The sequence below is a fragment of the Notolabrus celidotus genome, chromosome 8 (assembly GCF_009762535.1).
Source record: "Notolabrus celidotus isolate fNotCel1 chromosome 8, fNotCel1.pri, whole genome shotgun sequence".
Classification (NCBI taxonomy): Eukaryota; Metazoa; Chordata; class Actinopteri; order Labriformes; family Labridae; genus Notolabrus; species Notolabrus celidotus.
In genome coordinates, this window is record NC_048279.1 from 24,301,693 (window position 1) to 24,323,820 (window position 22,128).

At 43.2% G+C, this 22,128-nt stretch overlaps 1 protein-coding gene across 1 annotated transcript in view; it reads left to right on the forward strand.

Moving 5' to 3' along the window:
- elf1 (E74-like ETS transcription factor 1) overlaps positions 1-19,611 on the forward strand; it is a 42,193-nt gene extending 22,582 nt beyond the window's left edge. Inside the window, 9 exon segments of the mRNA XM_034690576.1 lie at positions 8,329-8,667; positions 12,277-12,451; positions 12,970-13,074; positions 13,205-13,366; positions 13,502-13,585; positions 14,235-14,427; positions 14,964-15,314; positions 16,672-17,236; positions 17,239-19,611. Of these exon segments, the coding sequence (XP_034546467.1) occupies positions 8,596-8,667; positions 12,277-12,451; positions 12,970-13,074; positions 13,205-13,366; positions 13,502-13,585; positions 14,235-14,427; positions 14,964-15,314; positions 16,672-17,236; positions 17,239-17,439 (1,908 nt within the window). The 5' untranslated portion in view covers positions 8,329-8,595 and the 3' untranslated portion in view covers positions 17,440-19,611.
- The last annotated feature ends 2,517 nt before the right edge of the window (positions 19,612-22,128 follow it).

Consider the following 22,128-nt stretch of genomic DNA (forward strand, 5'->3'; position numbering starts at 1 on the left):
CTCGTGGACATCACAGCAGCGCACAACACATCAAACTGTGATGTCTGAGGCTGCAGATGTCTTTCTCAAACTTTGCCGCAATTTCCGTTCCTGTTTTCACAACTTCAATGGTTCTTCCTATCTGCAACATGCAGCCTGTTGCTTCATAATAGCAACAGGCCGCTGGGGGTGGTTTTTGACAAATGAGCTGCATCTGTGAAGTTAAGAACGTGCCTCTCTGAGGCAAAACCTAGTTTTGGGTCCATCTGGTACAATTGCAGTAATAAAGTCAAGATGGAAATTAATGACAGTTATGTGCTTTTGAAGGATTTATTGAGATTCAGATGTTGTATGGGTACACTTCCAGGCTTGTTGTTTACTTATATTTCCTTATATCTTTGATTTGTGTCCTGGTTTTACTTCAGGGCAGTTTCTTCTCACTTGCTCATAAAAAGATTGTGAGGTACTTGCTCATTGCCTATTTGAGGACTGATATTCTCATAATCTGACCTATAAATGAAACTGTGTGACAGGAACCATAGTCTTGTTCTGAGAAATTCTCTAAAACCCACTAGGGAGGCCACGTAGGAAATGAGCATATGTATGTGTGTGTAATTGCATGTGTGTGTGTTTGTGAAAGGGTGGGGGCTTACTAATGCTGTCTGTGTTTGCACGCTTGTGTCAGCATTGTGGGGTAAGAGATGTCTGCAAATGGCAGGTGTGGCTTTGAGAGCTCTATTGTGATCCTTTTAATTCAGCATCACTGTCATTAATGAGGCTGAGAGAAACAGGCTTGAATGTGTCAGGAGGTGAGAGAATATCTTAGGGTTTATTACCTGCAGATCATATTTCCATAAATCCATTTTTATTTTTTGTTGGAAATATACCAAAAACAACCTTCTGAGCTCAAACTTGTGATTTGAAACTTGCTTAAAAAAGCATTTTTCCAGTGAGTTTACCAACTAATTGAATGTTACGTCACTCACAGAGATATTTCTGGTAGCTATTTTATTCATGTCAGAAATGCTACCTACCTGTGTCACAACAAGCCTCATATCTACAAGGGTAATAGCGTGATGTGAGAGAAGGAAGGAGGGGGAGTTGAGAACTTTCCGCTCTTTCACAGAGGCAGAAATTCTCCTCTGAGTGTGGTTTAACAGACAGGAAGCAGCACAAACCCGCTGCTCAGTGATGCTGTTCCTGTGAGTGCAAGATTCACAGGTCAGTTTGTGGGTGTTCTTTTTTACCCGCGTTTAAAATATGTCAACACTAATTCTAGCTGCCATTATTTCCCTTGTGTAGCCTAAACATGAAAGTCCAGCATGCTGCAATGTGATAAAGGGCTTTGTTAGAGGAGTGTAGCTCATAATGTCTGAGCAGCAAGCATGTCTATAACATATTTGGACTGAAATTGACCAAAAATGAAGTGGAATCTGGTCCCTTGAGATGGTTTGTCACTGGAGGATATCACTGAGCTTCTGACTCTGTTTCCCAGACTTTATCACCCTACAAAAGTAATGTCTGATCATCCAAAAGAGTGCCAATGTTGGACGTTGGCACAAAGAACTGTTGTCACAGGAAGGCATGGGTCCATCACCCGGAGCTCTGAGCCCGAGTGGAAAAGTACAAGGTTTTGCAGGAGATGAGATTAAATTCCATTCTCCTTCTGAAAGCCTGTGCTCGAGGTGACGTTTTTCTTTCAGTCTTCATTCGGCCCTGGCACAGCAGACCCAAATACCTCCTACACTTTCAGACACAGAGAGTGCTGGCTCTGTCGCAGTGCTGTGTGTGTGTGTGTGTGTATCTGATGCCTTGTGTGCTGCAGCTGCATGCTTTTAGCCCGGCAGTGTCTGTGCCTGCCTCTGAGTCCGTTTCTGCCGTTTCATCGCCACACACATGGTGAGGCCTCAGGATTGCACTGAATGTGCTCCTTTATTCAGTGCCATGAAGTGGAGTTTGAAACATGGTGAGACATGCTGTATAGTGTAATGTTATGTGGCAAGTAAAACGTTGAATTCACAGAAAAAAAAACATACACAAAACAGTTTTTGTGGTGCTGACACAGTGTCATAGCAGTGAGACAACTCCCAAATGACTTTGCCTGCACTGTGACCTTCTCTGCTGCTATGACTCAGTCAAGGCTTCAAAGTATTTTCTGGTATCTTAAAACATAGTAAGATGAAGATGAGTAGACGTTTGGTATATCCCTGTTCCATTCCACACAGCCGTATTTTTAATTTCTTAAAACGGTCGTGTTTGAGCCACTTCCTTTGGCTCTAAAAGTGCTATTGTTACATACCTTCTGTACTTTTATGACCCCTGCACTAAAACCATACCCAAAAGGGAACTGCTGTCCAGAAATGATGATCATGATTCTCTGATGCCCATATGTGCTATCACAGGGCTCCAGGAATGAGCTCCAGCCTTGTATCACTGACTCATTTCCTTTACAGGAACCCAGAGGATCCTGCAAAAACAGCATGTCTGTACTGACAATAACCACTCAGCAACATGCTAGTAGTGAGCCCACACATTTTCTGCCACTTTGCACATTGATGTATTCTCTGTACAGCTCAACTGGGGGAAATAAAACATTTGTAGGACTCATTTGTGGTGCAGATTTCTCTCTGTTAGTGCTGAAATGTGTCTCTCAGGGTAAAATAACTGCTTCTGTCAGATCTGAAACCATTGCACGTTTTTAATGAGCGCAGTGAGGTCTCCTTATTTATGTCCACTCACTCTTTACCAGTCATGTCTTCACTGTCTATACTTGTGTGGGAAAAAAGTTTCAAATACCAGGAATACCAACCGCTCTCTGACACCAGCTGCAGCCATCTGTAAATCCTGTGATGGCTGTACTGCATGGAGCCGTCATGTCACCTGAAGAAATCAGCTTTTCTGTAACCTGAGCTGAAAATGGCTGATAAGCGAAGTTTGCCCTGTTCCTTTTCCTCGCATCTCGCAATGTTTGCGCTCACCCCATGCAGGGTGAGTCATTGCATAGTCATTCAATTGGCTTAAATTACCTCCTTTCATGGTCAACAATGAGCTCAGCTGAAGAGACTAAAGCGGGGGAAGTAGGGCCTTCTGGGAATGCTCCATTTGTTCATGAATCCTGACTCTAATTGGTTGTTATTGCGACTGGCAGTCACCATGCTGTAGGGGTGGAGTAGGCCAGTGTTTGCTTCATACTCCTCTTCAGACTGCTTTTCACCAGGCTGACAGTTACAACAGACAGCTGCAATCATCAGAGGAGAGGAGTTTGATATAATTACATCTGCATGGTGGCAGACATGGCACATCGTGGGTTAAACTATCGCCTCATCCTTTACTTATCACTTTTGGGGCGGCTCCCAATGATTCTTTAATTGCTAATAAGTTGTCCATCTTCAGATAATAATATAGGAGGTTTTTTTGAGTCATTAATTTCTGCTTATTTCAATCACGAAAATCAGTTTAAACCTTAATGACAACAATCGTTAAAGAGTAGGTGCGGGTACTTAAAGCTACTGTGAGGAGTTTTTAGCGGTCTAAGCGTGCGTCCTATATACAGAGGCTATAGCCCTCATCGCAGAGGTCGCAGGTCCGATTCCAGCCTCGAACATTCACTGCATGTCCTCCCCCACTCTCCACTCCCTACATTTCCTGTCTCTCTTCAGTTGTCCTGTCCATTAAAGGCGAAAAATGCCCAAAAATATAACTTTAAAAAAAAGAAAACGAGCTGTTTACTTACAGAAGGAAGTTTTATATAGTCATCCAATGCTGACATGCTGCCATGTCTTTGTTTTCCCTTGTTTTGTTTCCTTGTTGCTGTTTCTTTGTGTGTGAAAACAACTAAATGAAAAGTATAAAAAATAGAAAAAAAAGAAAACATGTAACATATACACAATACATCAGCAAAGACATAAATGGTCCACAGTGAGACACCAAAATCAACACATCAGAAATGTACTCACTGGAGCTTTAAGTTATGATAAAAAAAAACATAACTAGTTTCTTAGAAGTAACGACAAAATCAAGCATTTGTTTTTATAGAGTTAAAAACCATGATATCAGACAAAAAATACAACTTTTGATTGGACATCCCAAAATAACAGACCTCGATCCAGATCTGGACTGAGGTGTCATTATATCCAGACCTTATGTTAAGTTTTGATGATCTTGTATGTGCGGTAATTTACACAGCGCAGCTCTTCTATTCTCTATGGTATTAGCGGCCCGAGAAAGTCACTGACCAATGTGTTATTGTAGATCATCACACTTGATGCTGATCAACCAATGAAGTCTTTTACCTGCAACAGTGCAGAAAGTGATGCATAGATATATGCACAAGGAGGAACCGGCTAAGAACACTGGTTGAGTTGGGAGGAAATGAGTGAGTCATATAATAGTAGACAAAGCAGTCTCTATATGAGAAAGGTTCACAGTGAAAGCATGGTTTTACACCAAGAACAGACCGACTGATTCCCACGGGCTGTTCAAACTTAGTATGCCTCTTACATTTTGATATTGTGGAGAATATTATAAGCAACTAAGTTGAGCATCACTGTTAGTCGGAACAAAAAACTATTCAGCAGTCATACCCAGAAAATAAACAAAGTAGAGCCCAATCTAATAGATCCATCTGACTGCTGACATCATCATCATCACTGCTCAACAACGTGCAAACATTTACATTTTGTGACAGCATAAAAACTTTCCACTGATTCAGGAGTTACCTGAGACTTTGATGGGGAAAGCTAAAGCGCACTGCTCTATCTGAACATGAGAAAATGACGAGTTAATAACTTGAATGAGAAAAAAACAATTACTTTCTTATTCTTATTCTTATTCTTATTCTTAAGTGTGTAGTAAGCATTGATGTACTTCTCTTAAAGGGAATTATTTTTTTCTTTTGTTCTCTTTTGGGCTTTTATGCCTTTATTTAGGGCCACAGGTCAGATTTGAGCCCAGGTCGTCCACATCAAGGACCATAGCCTCAGCACATGAGGCTAGGGACTTAATCACTGTGTTAAACTGGCACCCCTCTTGAACTGAACTTTTTATTTAAATGAACACTCACTTGTTGGCTGCCTGCAGATGTTACGGTTTAGCTTTTAGCTCAGTGTTTTGGTTTATAGCCTGCAACTAAGAGTTAACCCCAGCATTTTTTTTAATACAACAAAGTAGTATGTTCTGCCTCCCAAACACCGAAAACAAGACAAAGAACAGGAGCATTAAGAGACTATGGATAGTTGGTAGAGACCAAAACAGAGTGGTAATGGCTGTAAAAATGATGGGAACGTACACTCATCAGGTGGACAAAAACACGGCTTGCTCCAGGTCTGTCAGATGTTGAAACAGTTAACTAAGTGCTAGCCAGTGTGCTAAAGCAACTCACTGAAACACCATTTCATCATTGATCATTTGACAGAGATTGTCCTTAAATCTCTTGTTTCTGTCCTCCCAAAAATCCAAAAGAAAAAGTTCATTCATCGTTTAATCTATTGACTTTAACAAGAGTTATTAAGCTGTATGTTTTCCTTCATTAGGTTTTAACAGCTGGAAGAAATATGAATTACATGTTACCAAGTTTGATGACATGTAGCACATGTGTTAGATTTTCTCATACCCAGCATGCTACACACTTAGTTCCTCAGAAGTCTGGGCCACTAGGAAGCCCCGCCTGGAAACCACACTTAAATGCTCGAGTCTGTTGAAAGTAAACCCCACCCAGTGCGAGTCACAGGCACTCTATTTGCTCTGCGGACTATTATACTTTGACTAACATCCCAGCAAAATCCCTCCCTGTGCTGTTCTCCTCCTCTTCTTCTTCTTCTCCTCCTCGTGACGTAGTGAGTGCAGCTACAACCCTGTCCCTGTGCTCGAACAAGGCAGCTGTTGTCATGTGCTCATGGATAATGTGCAGGCTGCGTCTGAGTAATGGCTGGCTCTCTTGTATTCCTGTCTGCTGTTAGCACCATGCCAACTGGGCCATCCAGATCAATGATGCTCTGACAGGAGGGAAAAAGAAATTGCAGACGCTGACACAGTCTAAAGGAGCGAACAACAGACACATAAAGCCAATCAGACACACAGATACATGCATGTTAAGAAGAGATGCTTGATTGTTCACTTGCATCGTGTTTCTTGTCAATCTCTTATCTGTTTCCTGTCATATGACAACCCAGAAATAACTGGGTGCTCATTATTTGTTAATCATTTACACCGAGCTCTACATGCAGCCTCATAGGCAAATTATGTATGTTATGGCTCCATCCCTAAGTCAACAAAAAGTGTGAAAGGGCAATGAAAATGTGTGGTATTTCAGCCTAACGTGTGTCCTCTAATGCTGGAGAAAGCAGATTGGCTGGAGAGGAAAATTACATAGTGGTCCAACATGATACAGACAGCTGCACCTCTACCTCATCTTGGTGTCTTGGACTGGCCTCAGAGGACAGATGAGGGTTGAAAATGTGTGGGTGTGTGGTCCAAATTGCAAGCAGAGAGTGACTTAGCAGCCTCACAAGTCCACCAACCTTCCTTCTTTTCTTTTCTGTTTCTTTTTTTCAAGATTTATGCATCTGCCTCTGTTTGGAAGCATAAAATGCATCCCCTCTTTTCTGCTTGAGCCTGGTAATGGCTTGTCACACTCTCCCAGAACACAGAACTCGCCAAGAGGACCAGGGCACAGGAGCTCTTGCAGACAGATGGCGGCAGCGCTCAGCTCTGGCAGAGGTGGGCATGGACACTGCCCAGAAGAGAGACAGCAAAAGAGGGGACCGACTGGAGTGAAACACCAGCCTGACCGTTTCCATGTCTCTTTTCTGTCTGCCAAAGCGATGCTCTCCAAAACCCCAGACACATGTTACTTTTCTGTTTGAAAGATAAACTCAATCTCAGAATGAGTTTGGCCCCTGTGACCCACATGCAGCAGAAAGAAGTTCAGTCTTTCTCTGTACTTCTCTGCTGTTACCACCCAACATATTACAATTAGGGCCTGGTATGCAAGTTCGTCAGTCACAAAGGCATTTCAAAGCACATAAGCTCCACCCTGCAGCAGTGGAGAAAGCACGGATGGTGTTGAGGGGGGTGCATTCTACTCTGCCATCTCTTGCTTCTCTACAGCTGCCAGCTCTTTGGTCTCTGGGAGAAAAAAAAAGGGTTGGGGTTTTTTTTGGCCTGGGGTGTCCATTCATTCTGCAGCCCAACATCAGCCTCCAACTGTCCTTCAGCCCTGAAACTTGCCTCTGGGTATCAGGTTGTTAGGACACACCCCAGCTTACACACACACACACACACACACACACACACACACACACACACACACACTCAAACTAATAACTAGGTATCCCTCCCCCGTTGCCTGTGATCACAGTAACTCCCTGAGGGTCAGCACAGAGGGGCTTCCAGAGCATCATCAGACGAGTGATCGCTTGCTTGTGTGTGTGTTGTGCATGTGGATATGTGTTTCTGTGTAGAGGGAGGGTTTATTCAGGCCCTCTCCACACCCCACCATCCACTCATGTGACCGTACTATCAGCCCCCTGAGCCTTGTGATCGGGGTGGTGTGCTGAGGGTGTCTTCACTACAGGCCTGCTCACAACACAAGAGGAATCAGGGATCAAAATAGAATAAATCTTGTACACATTTTCTTGAGTGTGTGCTTCCATGTTTTTGTTTTTGTTTTACACCTTTGTTCAACTATAAAGACAATTGAGTAAGGGTTATATTTCAGGCAGAAATGCTAACATTCAACAGGTTCCAGGTGCTGTCTTTTCTTTGAGGAGCGATGGTTTTTTCATTGTTTTTGAGGGCTTTGTAGACTCGATGATACATCAGTTATATCAACATAGAGCCTAATAAATCAAGGATTGCAGCTTTAGCTTTTTTTCCACTTAAGTAATAGCTATACAAAGTGTTACCCTTTAAGTCTCAGAGCCTGAAGTGGTTGAACAAACGAGGCAGAATTTTTCAAATACTTCGCTCTAATGCTTTCTGGAACATATTTGCATTGTCATAAAGCCAGAAACCTGTTGCAAACATTTTTTTGGAACACCAGATACTTTGTCTTGATATGTGTTTTGAGTTATTATAGGTTTGATCAGACAGGAGGCAGAAATTAGAAAGTTATCTGATTTCTTTGCTGAACCTCGTGTTGTTTTCACCTCTGAACTTTACCCAGACCAGAACATCCTGCACAAAACAATCAATCAGTCAATTAGACTTTTGCTTTTTAGTCCCTTGCATGAGGACGCTTCCCCTGTTCTGTCTCCCCCCTCCCTGCCACTCTTGTCTCTCAGTGAAATTAAACTGATCTGATATGCATTCTGACCTTAGTCCCTATCTCTGTCTCTCTCTCTCTGCCAGGTGTAGATGCTCCAGGCACAGCGGGACCCAGCCTCCGTGTCAGAGAGGGACGAGGCTGCTCCCACCTGGGCCACAGCACTCCTCTGAAACTCCAGTCGTGGTCTCTCTCTCACAGCACCGACCACCCAGATATAGAGAACAGGAGGACAGCCACAGGGGAGTCATTTTGTGAGGGTGAAGCTGAGACTCTTTCGGTGCAGACAAGGAGCCAGGAGTGGTCGTAGCCGGGATATTTAGGCTGCTCTCTGCCCCCTCAACTCCTCTACCATGACGACTGCGGTCCAGCCCACTGAACTGGTGTTTGAATTCGCCAGCAACGGGATGGATGAAATCAATCAGGTAAGTATCACACTGCAGAAACAGCATCTTGAGATTTTGTTTGTTGCTTTTATGCATAACTGGGCTTGTAGACAACATTTGTCCAACCTTGGACCAGAGTTTGACCATTAATCTTCACCCAGATGTGCTGTATTTGGTCCTGTTGATAAATGTTAGAACTTTTCAGAGCAGAACAAACAAGGCTTGTAAAAACAGCAGGGTAGGACTGGGGTAGGATTAGGAGCCTGTGATATTTAACTCTGACATGCTGGGTATGGGGACAGGCAGAGGGGAGGATGGAGCAAAGAGAGGAGGTCTGGGAAGAGGGGTGTGGGAGCGTAGAAATGGAAAGAGTGACAACCTGCAGTGAGGTTAGTGAGCGTAGGAGGGGGAGAGGGGGGTGCTTGGCTGTGAGTATGTATATCTGTGTGAACTTGCACCTACAGTGTTTGTCTTTTCATTACCTGGTCAGGTGTGCAGTTATCTCATCCCCACACCCGCATCTGAATCCTGTGGAGCAGGCTTGATTGTAAGTTAGTTGTATGTGTTTACGTGTACTGGTATCTGTGTGTGTGTAGAGTGAGCAAATTGTCACTGGATCCCTGAATAGCACCAGTTCAGGCCTAACCTGATGGACCAGTTACAAGACTGCTTGCAAAGGATGGGATAATACCACTCAAAGCTCTTGTATTGTTCCAGTGCTACAGTTTTGTTCCTTGCTGCACCCACTCAGCCTGTTATGCAAGCTGCATGCCCCTATTTACCACGTCCTGGAAATACCCCCCCTTAAAGGAACAACATATGACTACAGTGGCCATTTTCTTTCTGCTGGCTGTAGTAAAGAATTCTTCTGGCCACAATAAAGCCATTGTAGCTGAGTGAAATCATAGAGCCGGTTCTTTTTTTAATGATTAGCCATGCTATATTGGTTTTTAAGTCAATAAGTAGCTATCAGAGGTATATCAGTTAATGACTGCAGGGTGATACTATCACTTTGTTCTTGTGTTCTGAAATAAAAATAAAGACTCTGCTTTATGTTTAAAGAAACATCTGAAGGCTTTAAGTACACAGCCCACTTTAAACATGATGGTATCTCTCATGCTGTGAGCCGTTTCACTCTCAAAAAGCATGATAATGAGGATATTGAAAGTGTACAGACAGTTGGACTCCATTGTGGCTGGGCAGGTAAAGCAGAAGAGAGCAGCATGTGGGGGGGAACAGCTTGCACAGATGCTGCTGCTTTCAAAGGCAGAATAGGGAACTCAGAAATGCAAATGGGCCCGATTCTTATCGCTCCTCGTTCTCTTCTAGAAACACTATTCAAGTCAACAAAGAGGAAGAGGCAGCTAATACCTCAATGATGTTCAGTATTATTTATCAGATTGTGTTACATGTCGGGCCCCCGTTCTCCTGAGAGCTCCTCCTTCTCGCAATTTTACACCAGCTATCACTCCTGTTGTTATTATCGTTCACATTTCAACATGCTCTTTAAATAGTTGAATCAACATTTGGACAACACAAGACAAGTTTGTAGGTGTTCCCAGCCCAAAACAGATCATCAAAACAATAGCAGAGATAGCAGACGTCTCATGCCTCGTCAGCAAACTCTGGGACTTTCTTAGTCTGATGGGAGGGGTAGTCAAAATGCCTTTGTCTTCACACACAACCCACTCAAGGACAGCAAACATCATTTAAACACAGGCGAGGAGATGCGGTAGCCTCACTGTCTAGCTATCCGATAATATGTCTACCAAAGAGTCCCATTAAGGGAAAACATTCAGTGCATGTGAGGGAGACATTGATAGCGCCTGTAGTCTAAGCAAAACTCAGGGTTTTTATGAGCCCCGGGGGGCCTTGAGGTTGTGCTGCTGAGATGACATAAGCTGTTTGTGTTGCTCTTATGATGGACGTCTTGAGGAGCCATCCTGCTCTGGACTCACAGACACCCACAATGAAACTAATAAACAATCCACCGTGCTGCTTTGCAGGCCTATCCGTTTAATACCATGCACAAATAATGAGCCGGTCTGTTAGATTCCTGGTTAAAGTGTAGCTGAAAAGGGAGTGTATCCGTGCACTCCTTTGCCCCCTCTTCCCACCCCCACAGCTCAAAGCCCAGACACCTGGTATGCCCCAGAGGTCCAAACCAACAATGGATACTTGTGCAAAGAGACAGATAAGGCTTTATTCATGTTCCTCCTGCTCCACCTTTACTCTGCCTTGTTCCTCCTTTAATAAGGTCATCACTGATAGAATATGCTATCAGTCAATGCTAAAAAATAACCCCAAAACACGTGTGTATGTATGTTTTTAAATACTTTGAATGTTAACATATGTGAGCTTTGAGATAAACCTTTAATGCCAAGCAACAGAGCAAGTCATTTCGTTGTTGCAGCATGTATATTTGACGAGCCCCAGTTAAAGCTACTCTCTGAATATTAGAAGCGAGTTGTTTGCCCAGTTTTGTATGCATGCATTGAGTTTGGTTTGGACACATATATGACCTAAATGTAAAAAAATATTTGACTCCAGGAAGGTTTTTAAAGTTGGAATGCATTTCTTCTTTAAGACAATGCCGTTGAGAAAACTCATATGAAATGTCTTCATCTGTCAGACTTTGGTTTGGACACATTATGAGCCAATAAGCCATTCTTCCAACAGCCAGAGCAGCTGTATTAGCTGCTTGGCACTGACATCCTGACAGAAATGATTTTAGTTGTGTTTTGAAGTGTAGACTGCTGCCATCTGCTGGTGGGCCATGTCGTCTTGCAACAAAGTACCTCAGGTGAACTTTCCATTTAAAACCAATATTGATTGCTGCCAAAAAATAAGTTCACTTAATCAGATCAGCCTCTTCCTCTCAAGCTGTTTGTTTTAATTCTAAAAATATTAAATCAGCATGTAGCCCCTGAGGCTACTACAAGCAGAAAACCATCTCAGTAAGAACACCATATGACTGATGAGTCCCCACGCTCCTCCAGTTGACACAAACCAAGCTCCCGATGAGTACTCTTGACTCTGTCTGTGTTTGAGGAGCTTCTCAGATGATCCTCAACAGTTTGGCCCAAACTCCATTAATTCCCTCCGTCCCATTGCTACTTCCTACATCAGGCTGCACCATCCTGCAGACGAGATGGCAAGGTTTGAATTCCCAGAGCATGCCCGGTACATGATGAAGGGGGTGCTCGCCTGCAATTCATGATTGATCCATTAACATTCATTTGGGCTTATAAAATTTCTGAGCATAAGATTAACTTCTCGGGAGAAGTAGGCCAAATCAAACAGCTGGTTCCCGTCTTCTTCAGCGGGTCCCCATGGACCTGCAGTAACACCACAGAAAATGAGCTCTCCTCCATGCTACATGCCTCCACATTAGCTGGAGCTCAGAATGAATCTACAATAATTTACAAGGCAATAAAAATAAGACCCCAAGTCAGGTTATAACATTAATCTGATGTCATCTGGGGGTTTATATTGCATTTATGATGTGTAGTGGAGAAGTTAATGTTTTTTATTGCATACACACATACGCATGTGCAAAGACCAATGCTGTCCTGCCTCTCTGCAATAACCCGTTACACAATATCTCACATCTTTGTCTGCATGTTTGTGTGTCTGCTCTCTGTTCAGCTGGACGACCCGTCAGTATTCCCAGCAGTGATAGTGGAGCAGGTTCCTGCGGCCGATCTACTGCAGGTCTACTCAGGACTGGAGTCTGATGAAGTGACCAACGGCATCATGGTGGATACCACTCTCCATGTAGTGGAGGAGCCCTCCATCTTGGTGGGAGGAGTGGACCTCTCAGGTAAAGATGTTTGAGTGAATTATCTATATTTAAAGTGAACTGTGCTCAGCAATGTGCACAACCACTACACTAGCTTTTAAGCACAATAAGAAAACACTTACAAGACCAAGTGGAGCAGGAAATCTGCACATTTGACCTCTGGCAAGACTCATAACTGTGTCCTGTTTTGCCTTTTGATACAATTATTCTGAATCCATCCATCAGTGTTGTTTTTATAGTTCCAAAATGTCTAAAAGGATTCTAATTATTGCCTAAATTGAAACATTTGACTTTTCATGCATATACATCATATTTCTTTAAAATAAGCACCAAATTAATTCTTCTTTTGTGTGTTATCTTCCCACTGAACGTGGTGTTATCTTTAAACTGATACATGCAGACATGAAAAGATACTTAGTAGAGATACTAGCCATTCAGCTGTTTCTGAAAGACTCTACCTTACATGTTCAAAATAATACATTTACTACACAACCTTCTTGGAGAATTTCACATTAATGTATCTGTCATCTGATGGACAGAAACAACAGTGTCCGGCCCTGAAGACAGCATGGAGACAAACGAAGCAGCAGCAGCTCTTCTCAACATGGAGTCTCCCAATAACATATTGGACGAAAAGCGCATGAGTAAGTCATCCTGCAAATTCCACAAATTCTTAAACAGTAACAAACTTTTCAACTTTGATCTGACATTGTTCCTTCTGAGAACAAGATAGGCTCGTCATGGTTTGTCTGTGTGTCTGTTGTTTGTGTGTAGTTCATGCCTACGGCGCTCTGCTGGAGTCCGAACTATCATACGCTCCTCTGAGGCCTGACCAGATGGATAACAGCGCCCTTGACATGTCTCTAGATGAGGACACTTCCTCCATGGATGAGATACCCCAAAAGTGTCCCCTTAAACCACAGAAGAAGACCAAAGGTAACACTGCTGCCCTCCTCCTTTTCAGAGCACATGAATTATCTCTTGAATTGAAATTTCAGTATTGTGGGTAATTGGATGATTTTACTGTGACCTCTCACCTTGTAACGCTCTACCCCTCAATTTGAATCATAGTGCGGAAGCCGCGGGCGGTGCGTCCCTGCTCCCCTATCACCACCCCTAACCTGCCACTGAGGAAGAAGAGCAAAGAGGGCAAAGGTAAGCCTCACTAACTAGTCCGCTCCTCTGTAATGAGCCAATAAAAATCAAGGTCTCTCCGCCTCTTGTGTACGCTCTGTTTCCTCCTGTGGAGTGTGCAAACAGCACTCCTCAACCCCTGCAGTCCAGCGGGGGTGAATCTGAGTGAGTTAATGGATGAGGGGATCTCAGAGTGCTGCGTTTCAGAGGGAAACAGAAGTGATTGCAGGCTGGAGGGCACATTGATGCTTCACCGATAGAAACAGACCAGTGCTGCTCAATGCGAACCCTTGTTGCACCATACAGTGTGACACAATGATGAGGGGGCTGGGGATGGCGGGTTCAGCTGCACACATATATATCACCCTGTCATGCTGTCTGGGATTCAAGTGACTACTGGGAGCATTGCTGTTTTTAACCACTTCTGGTCCAAGCAAATCACAGTGAGAGTAATCTACTCCCCGGCTTGAGATAATTAATTCCTTTGCATGTCGCATGGCCACACACAGTCATTTTTCTTCTTACCCCATAGCTACAATACAAGATTTTATATATAAACCTAGGTTATTAATCAATAACAGATGTAGATAGTAGCTCTAAGGCCCCACCAAGAATGTCTGATGTGCTTAAATACTAAAAACATAATGTCATCCATTCCCCCAATTTGCAGGCAACACAATCTACCTGTGGGAGTTCCTCCTGGCTTTACTGCAGGACAAGAACACCTGTCCCAAATACATCAAGTGGACACAGAGGGAGAAAGGTATCTTCAAGCTGGTGGACTCCAAAGCTGTGTCCAAGCTGTGGGGAAAACACAAGAACAAGCCAGACATGAACTATGAGACCATGGGTAGAGCTCTCAGGTGAGGGAAGAATAGGAATGAGCACACATTTCAAATTTTTATTTTTATCATGCGCATTAGTCTTTACTGAGTACTAATTCTCTGCAGACAAGATCCACAAATATGTTCTTTATAACAGACTGGAATTACAGTTTGTGAGGGTGTTAAATTGAATTAAGGGATGATGTATACTGAGCGGGTGGCTATGCAAATTTGGTGGACTTGTCGGCATAGCCAGCTGCTCACTATACATCCTATTTATTACTCAGCGACCAACTAAAGACTAATAAGTTGGCATAAAAAATGTATGTGAATATGATTTTATTGATTTTAAGATGCTTTATTTATGTGATTAAAAAACAGTTTTGCCACAGTGTTACCCAAATTTAGAGTGCTTCTTTTGGTGAATTGGATTAATGCGGTGTGTGATCAGGTTGTCCACAGGTTGCTTTTTTTTGGTCATGAATTAATCCCTGTTGTCACAGTATTTTAACCAATCAGAATCAAGTATTCAACACAGCCATGTAACAAGGAGCCTTATCTTCCTTTCCCCCCAGATACTACTATCAGAGAGGCATCCTGGCTAAAGTGGAGGGGCAGCGGCTGGTATATCAGTTCAAAGAGATGCCAGCTGATCTGGTGGTGATTGAGGATGAAGATGCAGGCTCTGACGCCAATGCTGGCTACATGAACCAAAGATCCACCAACGGCCGCTCTATCGCCAGAGGAGGCCCCAAAGGGCACGGGAGAGCTCACGGTCAACACCATGTGTCAGAGAAACAGATGAAGAAGGAGCCCAATGATGAATATCTGTACCAGGGAGCAAACGGTGGACATGCTGAGCACCTGCTGCAGTCGATTCACATGTTGCAGGAGTCAGGGGTCCAAGATCCAGCACAAGCTATCAGGTATGGAGAGGGAAATACAAAACAGGAATCACATTTCAATGTCCAGAGCTTTTAGAAGGTTGCTGTTAGCTAAATGAAGTATGCTTTTATTCACTTTTCTTATGATTACATCTCGGCGGGAGCTAGAAAACATTCATTTCTGACCAGTTTCCATATTCGTTCAGACTCGAGCTAAACTGATGAATCAGTCGGGGTGATAGCAGCTTTTTTGGGCATATATTGGTATTGGCTCATGTCTTGGAAAATAAATAACATAAAAAACTCAAGGATGTGTTTTGGGTAATTTAGAATCAGTCCCCATAACACAAAGTCTATCCATCTTGGTCACAATTCTTTTTAAAACTAATTTCAAAGAGTATTGGCTTTATGCATACACGCTGTGTGCAAAGAGTGAGATGAGAGGGTTGTTACATTCTCTTGTCTGACCCAAAATGTCTTCATCAGTATACCTGTGTGCCATCTTACAAAAATGTTTTAGCATGTTATTTCTAAACTAAAATCATGTCTGCTAATAAACAATCACCATTTTTCTTCCACTGTCAAATAGCAAAATCAGCAGAGAATTTTAAAAAATCCACTATTATACAGGCTCCATGGAAAATCCACAGGAGGAACACATTATTTCCCTGATGATATTTTTTAAATATGAAGCTCATTTATTCAGCTCCGGAAATAAGGAAGCTCCCGAAGCTCATAACATCACTTGAACATGACGCCCATACACACAAAAGTGTCCTTGATACTCACATAACAGGACTGACTCAACCTTTCATTAATGGATGCTGGTTCCTTTGAAGAATTTGAACTCTATCTTGAATTCTATCTTTGAAGATTCAGCTCTCAGAAATTGATATAAACTGTTGGAATTAAGCCTTGATGAAAAGGTGTGGACAACGTTAAGAGGAAACTTGTCATATAATGCAGTTAAATCCACTTGTCTTAAGAAAAATTCTACAATTCACAAAGCGTATTATGTTTAGATTTTGTTGATGGAGAGGTACAACCTTTCAGCTCTCTTTGTTTTGTATGAAAGTGTTCAGGTTATCGTGTCCTCTGCCTGTATCATAAATGTGTTGTCAGTCACCTTGTGCTCCTCTAAGCTATTAAACATCGTCTTCATCTACAAGAAAGATGTTCCTGCAGCACAGCTGACAGTGCTGTTTGTTATATTAATACAGACATTAGTTCTGCTGTTTAGGATCATAGCTGTGCGCTGGGTAACTTTCTCAACAGGGTTCCATTAAAAAATAATCTTTGTCTATATTTGCTGAGACACAAACTGAATATTCAATAATGTCTGTGACAGAGAAGAGGAATAAACAGGAGCTCTCATTCAGTTTAAATTGTCTTTTTTCAGATCAATCACTGCTCCTGCATCTGTTCCCATGGTCCTGACCTCCTCCGGCTCTCTTCAGTCCGTTCCTCTCACCACCGTCCTCGCCAATGGGGACTCCAGCCACTCCTCCCCTCCTCGTGTTATCCTCCACACCGTGCCCTCCACCACAGCGGGCTGTAAAGACGTGCTCACCATCCAGACGGCCTCTCTCACTGGTGGAATTAACAGCCTGCAGGACGGTCTCCCTCAGCAGCTCCTGGTCACCAGTCTGGGCTCTACAACCTCCACCACCTCCTCTTCTTCCTGTACTTCCCCTCCAGGAGTCATTAGCTCCACCGCCTCAAGCCTCCCCCGCGTCGTCACCATTAACACAACTTGCGGGCAGACCATGGTGGCACAGCAGCCCGGCACCGTAATTGCCACCGTGCTAAAATCGGGCGACTTCTCAGGGCTTCAGGTCAAAGAGGAGCTGCTGGACCCCTCCTACTTTCAGACCATGTTTGAGAGAGAGGAGATGGAGGTAGGGGAGGCCGAGCTGCAGTACAGGACTGTGATCATTGATACCAGTCACAACCAGGGCCAGGAAGCTTGAGTGAAACGATAATGAATGGACATTCCTCCCAGAGCAGCAGCCCCAGTGAAGGTCTGACCCCCGTGGAGGAGCTGGAGGTGCGCGGGGAGATGCACCTCCAGCCCGAGCAGGGAATCAAAGGCCTGCAGGATCTGCCGTTGTCTGCCCAGTTGCCTGCAAACTTTATCCAGATAAAGACAGAGCCTGCAGAGGCTTAGACCTGCAGGACTCTTCTCCACAAGCTGAACCAAAAAAACCCCAAGAACAATTTTGACCACAGACTCCATTTTTTATTTCCCCACCAGTGATCAGAGCGAGGGATCTTGCAGCTCTTTAAAGGTTGGTCAGTTCAGCCTCAGGATTTATTGTTTACTCACTTATATGTGACCATGTGCCGAATTTAAAAAAAATGTAAGGGAGTGTTTTGTTTTTCCAAGATGTCACTTTTAGAAATGGGATTGTTTTCCATGGACTTAAACCCCACCACACAGATACACAGACACAAAACAACCTCACATATGAAACAAGCTCCCTCTCCAGGAGAACAGCCATTGGATAAAGCAGGGATCCCTGTCCACCAAACGTGCCAGTTAGTCATTTTCTTACCTTTCATCTCTAGGACTTGAAATAATTTAAGAGAAGACTGCAACAAACCAAAAGCGGGAACTGAATGCCAAACAGGTGCAATGAAATCAGACTTCTGAGAGCGTGCAGAGGGGGTGTCGATTCTCTTTTAAACCACATAAAGGTGTCTGTTGCCTTGGATTAGGGATGGATGCTGTATCGTGGTGTCCAAACACACATCTCAGATATTAATTGAAGAGTGCCTTACAGGAAGTTCACACAGCTCTTGACTCCGTCTTTGAAACTTCTGGAGAAAGGATGAGACTAAATGGCTTTTTCAGACTTGCAGAACTTATTACTCTTTTATTTTCATATAAACAAAAAAAAAGGTATGCATTCACTCTCTATTACTCCTGGCCTTAAAACACTGTGTTACTATGGAAATGGGCATTTTCTCTCCACCAAGGACAGTCCTGCATCAAAACAGTTTGTATAGAGCTGCAGAACGGGGGCTCAGGAAGATAGGGCGGCACAAATGGAGAGAAAGAATATACAGGATAAGACAGATTTTATCAGCCTCTGCTTCAGAGGCCCTGTGGTTTAGATCCTGTTTATATGAAATGGAATTATATATATAAATATATACATATAATATACAATTGAGATTCAATTTTAAGGCCATATCGAATTTATTTATTTTGTGAATTTCTAAATTCTGTATAAAAATGGCACATTTGTCTTCTATTTACATGTGTAAACATGAGGGAAAATACAAAGAATATGAACGTTAGTACCAGGAAGCTTTTTTCTTTTCCTTTTTCTTTGCTGTTTTTTGGACCAGTGTTTTCATTTGTTTAGCGTTCATTATAATCAGCTTTCTTGAGTTTTTGACTCAGTGCGTCATCATTACTCCACTGTTATCGTGTTTAATTGTAGATATCCCCCGTTTGTGTCTGATTTAAACATGTACTGAATGTGCTTTAGTTCCTTCCTTTTTTCATCATACTTCTCGACCTTATGCAACAGCAAAGCAGTGACTATGCATTCCTAAACTTGTTCTGTCTACCACATAAAGTATCAGCTCTGTCAATCAGTATGTCTTAGAAATCAATTCTCAACTTTATTTACTTAACAATTCCACCCAGCCGCCTTTCCTTCATCTACGCTACCTTGTGTTCCTTCCTCTCCTCCTGTGTCCTCACGACTCCTCCTCTCCCCCTCTCCTCTCCTCGGGTCAGTGGACTCTGTGCCTTCTTTATTTGCCTTTATTTGCCGTCCCACTTTGTTAAGGACCTCTCAGGCCAGCCACCTGATCGGCCCCCTTGGTCCTCCCGGGGATGAAGCCGTATTGATCCTGAGAGGTATCACAGCTAAATTGGTTGTTTTTTCCTCCAGTCGGACTGTAGCTGTAGAGTGAGGACATTCAGACACACTGACCTCCATCTGCACTGGCACCTAAGGACAGGAGTTAAACGCTGCTTTACAACCTCACATCAGCCAAAGTGCTCTGGGTCTGCAAAGACACTCTGAATGTATACTTTCTGTTTAAGTTTGTGCAAGCATTCGACAATCAATAACTACACTGGGTAACTTTTGCATTTAGGATTTTCTCCTTTTATTAGTGTTGTGTATATATCTAATGTATCCGCCCCATTGTGTTTCCCTTCTAGCACTGTTGTCAGTGAGATTTCGAGGTATGTCCACTGCTCATGTTTTGTTGCTTCTTCTCTTCTCTTGGGTTGTCTTATGCCTCCCTTATGCTGAATATAGAATAGATTTTTAAGAAAAAGTCAACGTACTAATTAAAAAACAAAATCTTCACCGAACATCCCCTTTTATTTGTCCTTTTGTTGCAGAAAAAGTGGTCTGGGAATCATGTGAGCAAATGGATAAAATGTCACACAAAAATAAACGGAAAACAAAATTTAACTTGGAAACAAATAGCACGTGAGGGGGCTACCAAGCCAATTAATTTCTGCTGTCGAGATAATGAAAATGAAGTATTTGTGCCTTGGCTGTGCTGCTTTGAGGGACGTTCGACCACATGGCATTTAAAGAGAAAGAAGAAAAAAAAGAGCTACTGTAGGAAACTGGATTGGAGCCATTAGCAGGCCACAGACTGATTGGACTGTACTTAAGAGCACTGCTTCTCCAGTTGCTGTGGGTGGATGAATACATTAGCATGTGACATGCCCAGAGCTGAAGACAGCCGAGTCTGTCACCACAGCTTGTAGACTGAAAAAGAGTGTATGTGTGTTGAGGCTGTGGTTGGAGATTGGAAGGGTTACTTGGATTTTATTTGGTTAGAGCATGTGTTGTGTTGACGTGTTTGTGTGTGTTGGGGCAATGTATTGGCTTGGATTGACGTGTGTGTGTGTGTGTGTGTGTGTGTGTGTGTGTGTGTGTGTGTGTGTGTGTGTGTGTGTGTGTGTTCAGGGTCAAAAAAGAGGAGGGGGAGGCAGGGTGTTGGGAGTGTTGAGGAAACTGTCTGGCAGCAGGGATTGCCTACTGTGCCTTGCTCTGTGTACACCCACATGCACAGCTGTGGACCACACAATACAATCTTGCCATAGGGTTGAAACACACACAAACACACACAAGCAGATGAAGCCAACCAAGGCCAGAGGTTCCGCCAGAGCCACAACTGTAGCCTTCCCTCCTGCAAACATCTTCTTCCGACGAGAAAACAGTTAAGATTCTGAAATAATCGCACAACTTCCACAGTCAACAAGAAACAACCCTCCATTACATCCAAATAGACACTTTGCTTTTTCTGTTCGGCGGTCCATCGATTGACTGCCATATGGTAAGCAGAGGTTGTTATGGATTACTAAAATAATGAAAGGCTACTAGCAGCTGCTTCATCTCTGCTATTCCTTTTTGCTTTGGTGAGTCAGAGACTCCCGAAGATGGAGCGAGAGCCGGGGTCCTGAGAGAGGAGGACTATTTCTGTGTCGCCTGCAGCCACTGACACAGCGCGAGTGTTTACTGCTGGGCCATGCTGCCTCTCACAGTGGGAGCAGTTGAAGGATGACGACTGACATTATTGTGCCTCCAGCGTGTAGCAGGAAGAGTACAGGGAGAGCTTATTTAACCATCAGGTCACCAGACTGGCTGCAGCATAACAAAGGAGAGGAGATGACGACTGCAGTCTCATGGCAGAATGCAGCTTTTAACTTTACAACCTGCAGCCAAGGTCACATTTAAATGGAACGCTTTAACTTTGAGGGTTTGCTCATCGAAGTATTTAAGAACAGCAGGTGGAGCATGGTTTAAACATGGTTAAAAAAAAAAGTGAGGAAAAAACAATGTGGTTCATGCAGCTGCAGTACACGTCTGCCTCCACAAGATGGCACTGGTCATACACGTGTCCTCAAGCAGAGCCTGCACCTTAGTCTGAATTTGGAGACGAGTTTTCCTTCAGGTTTCTCATCTAAATGCAGACACTCCTCACACATTGGTTTCCACCCTCCTCAACTCATGGATCTAAATGCAGGAGTGATTATTTGAAATGAAAATAAGCAGCTGGGAGTGAAGTATTTTTTATGATAAGTAACAAAAGGAATTAATTCACATGTGAGTCTCGGTGATAGTGGCCGTTCCTCAGGCCAGGTAAAATCCTTTGAACTGCGCTCACCTGGTTGATGCTCTGTTTCGCTTGCAGAGGAGTCGATCTAGTTTCCTCTTTTCATCAAAACAGCGATACACAAATGCCGGAGGGGGAGGTTTTTCCTAGACAGAGTGCAAAACACATGAGAACTATTGTGCAGAGCTTCATCTGCAGTGACACATCTTTTCATTCAGAGCTTCACATCCTTATGTCTAATATAAGCAGCATTGAACCACATCACACATGGCAGGAATGTAAATCAGTGGGTTTTAAAGCCCTTGTAATAATCAAAGATCATCTGATTTGGAGTACTTCAAGTTTTTGCATTAAAAGAGGAAAACATTCTTTTTTAAGCCCCACTCCACAGCCTCACATGGTCTTGTTTTCTTGTCCTCCCCACATATTTGCGTTGGTCTCTAAACGCAATCACTGAATATCTCATTAAATAAGCCGCATAAATTTACTCAACATCTTATTATATGCATCATGAGACACTGTATGTTTAAAAAGGAAAGCCATGCAAACAGCTTCAAAATATGTTGGTTTTGGTTTTACTGTAGATAGCATGCAACTGATTTCCTCAAGAGGCTTTCAATGACCTCAGGAAATTTGTGTTCTGGATGCCCTTGCTTAGATGCACTTAGTTTTAGCGAGCAACAACTGGACCTTGTGCATAACGTTGCAACTCCAGGGTCTTTTTTTAGTCTCCTCCACATTGATTTTACACCTTTGA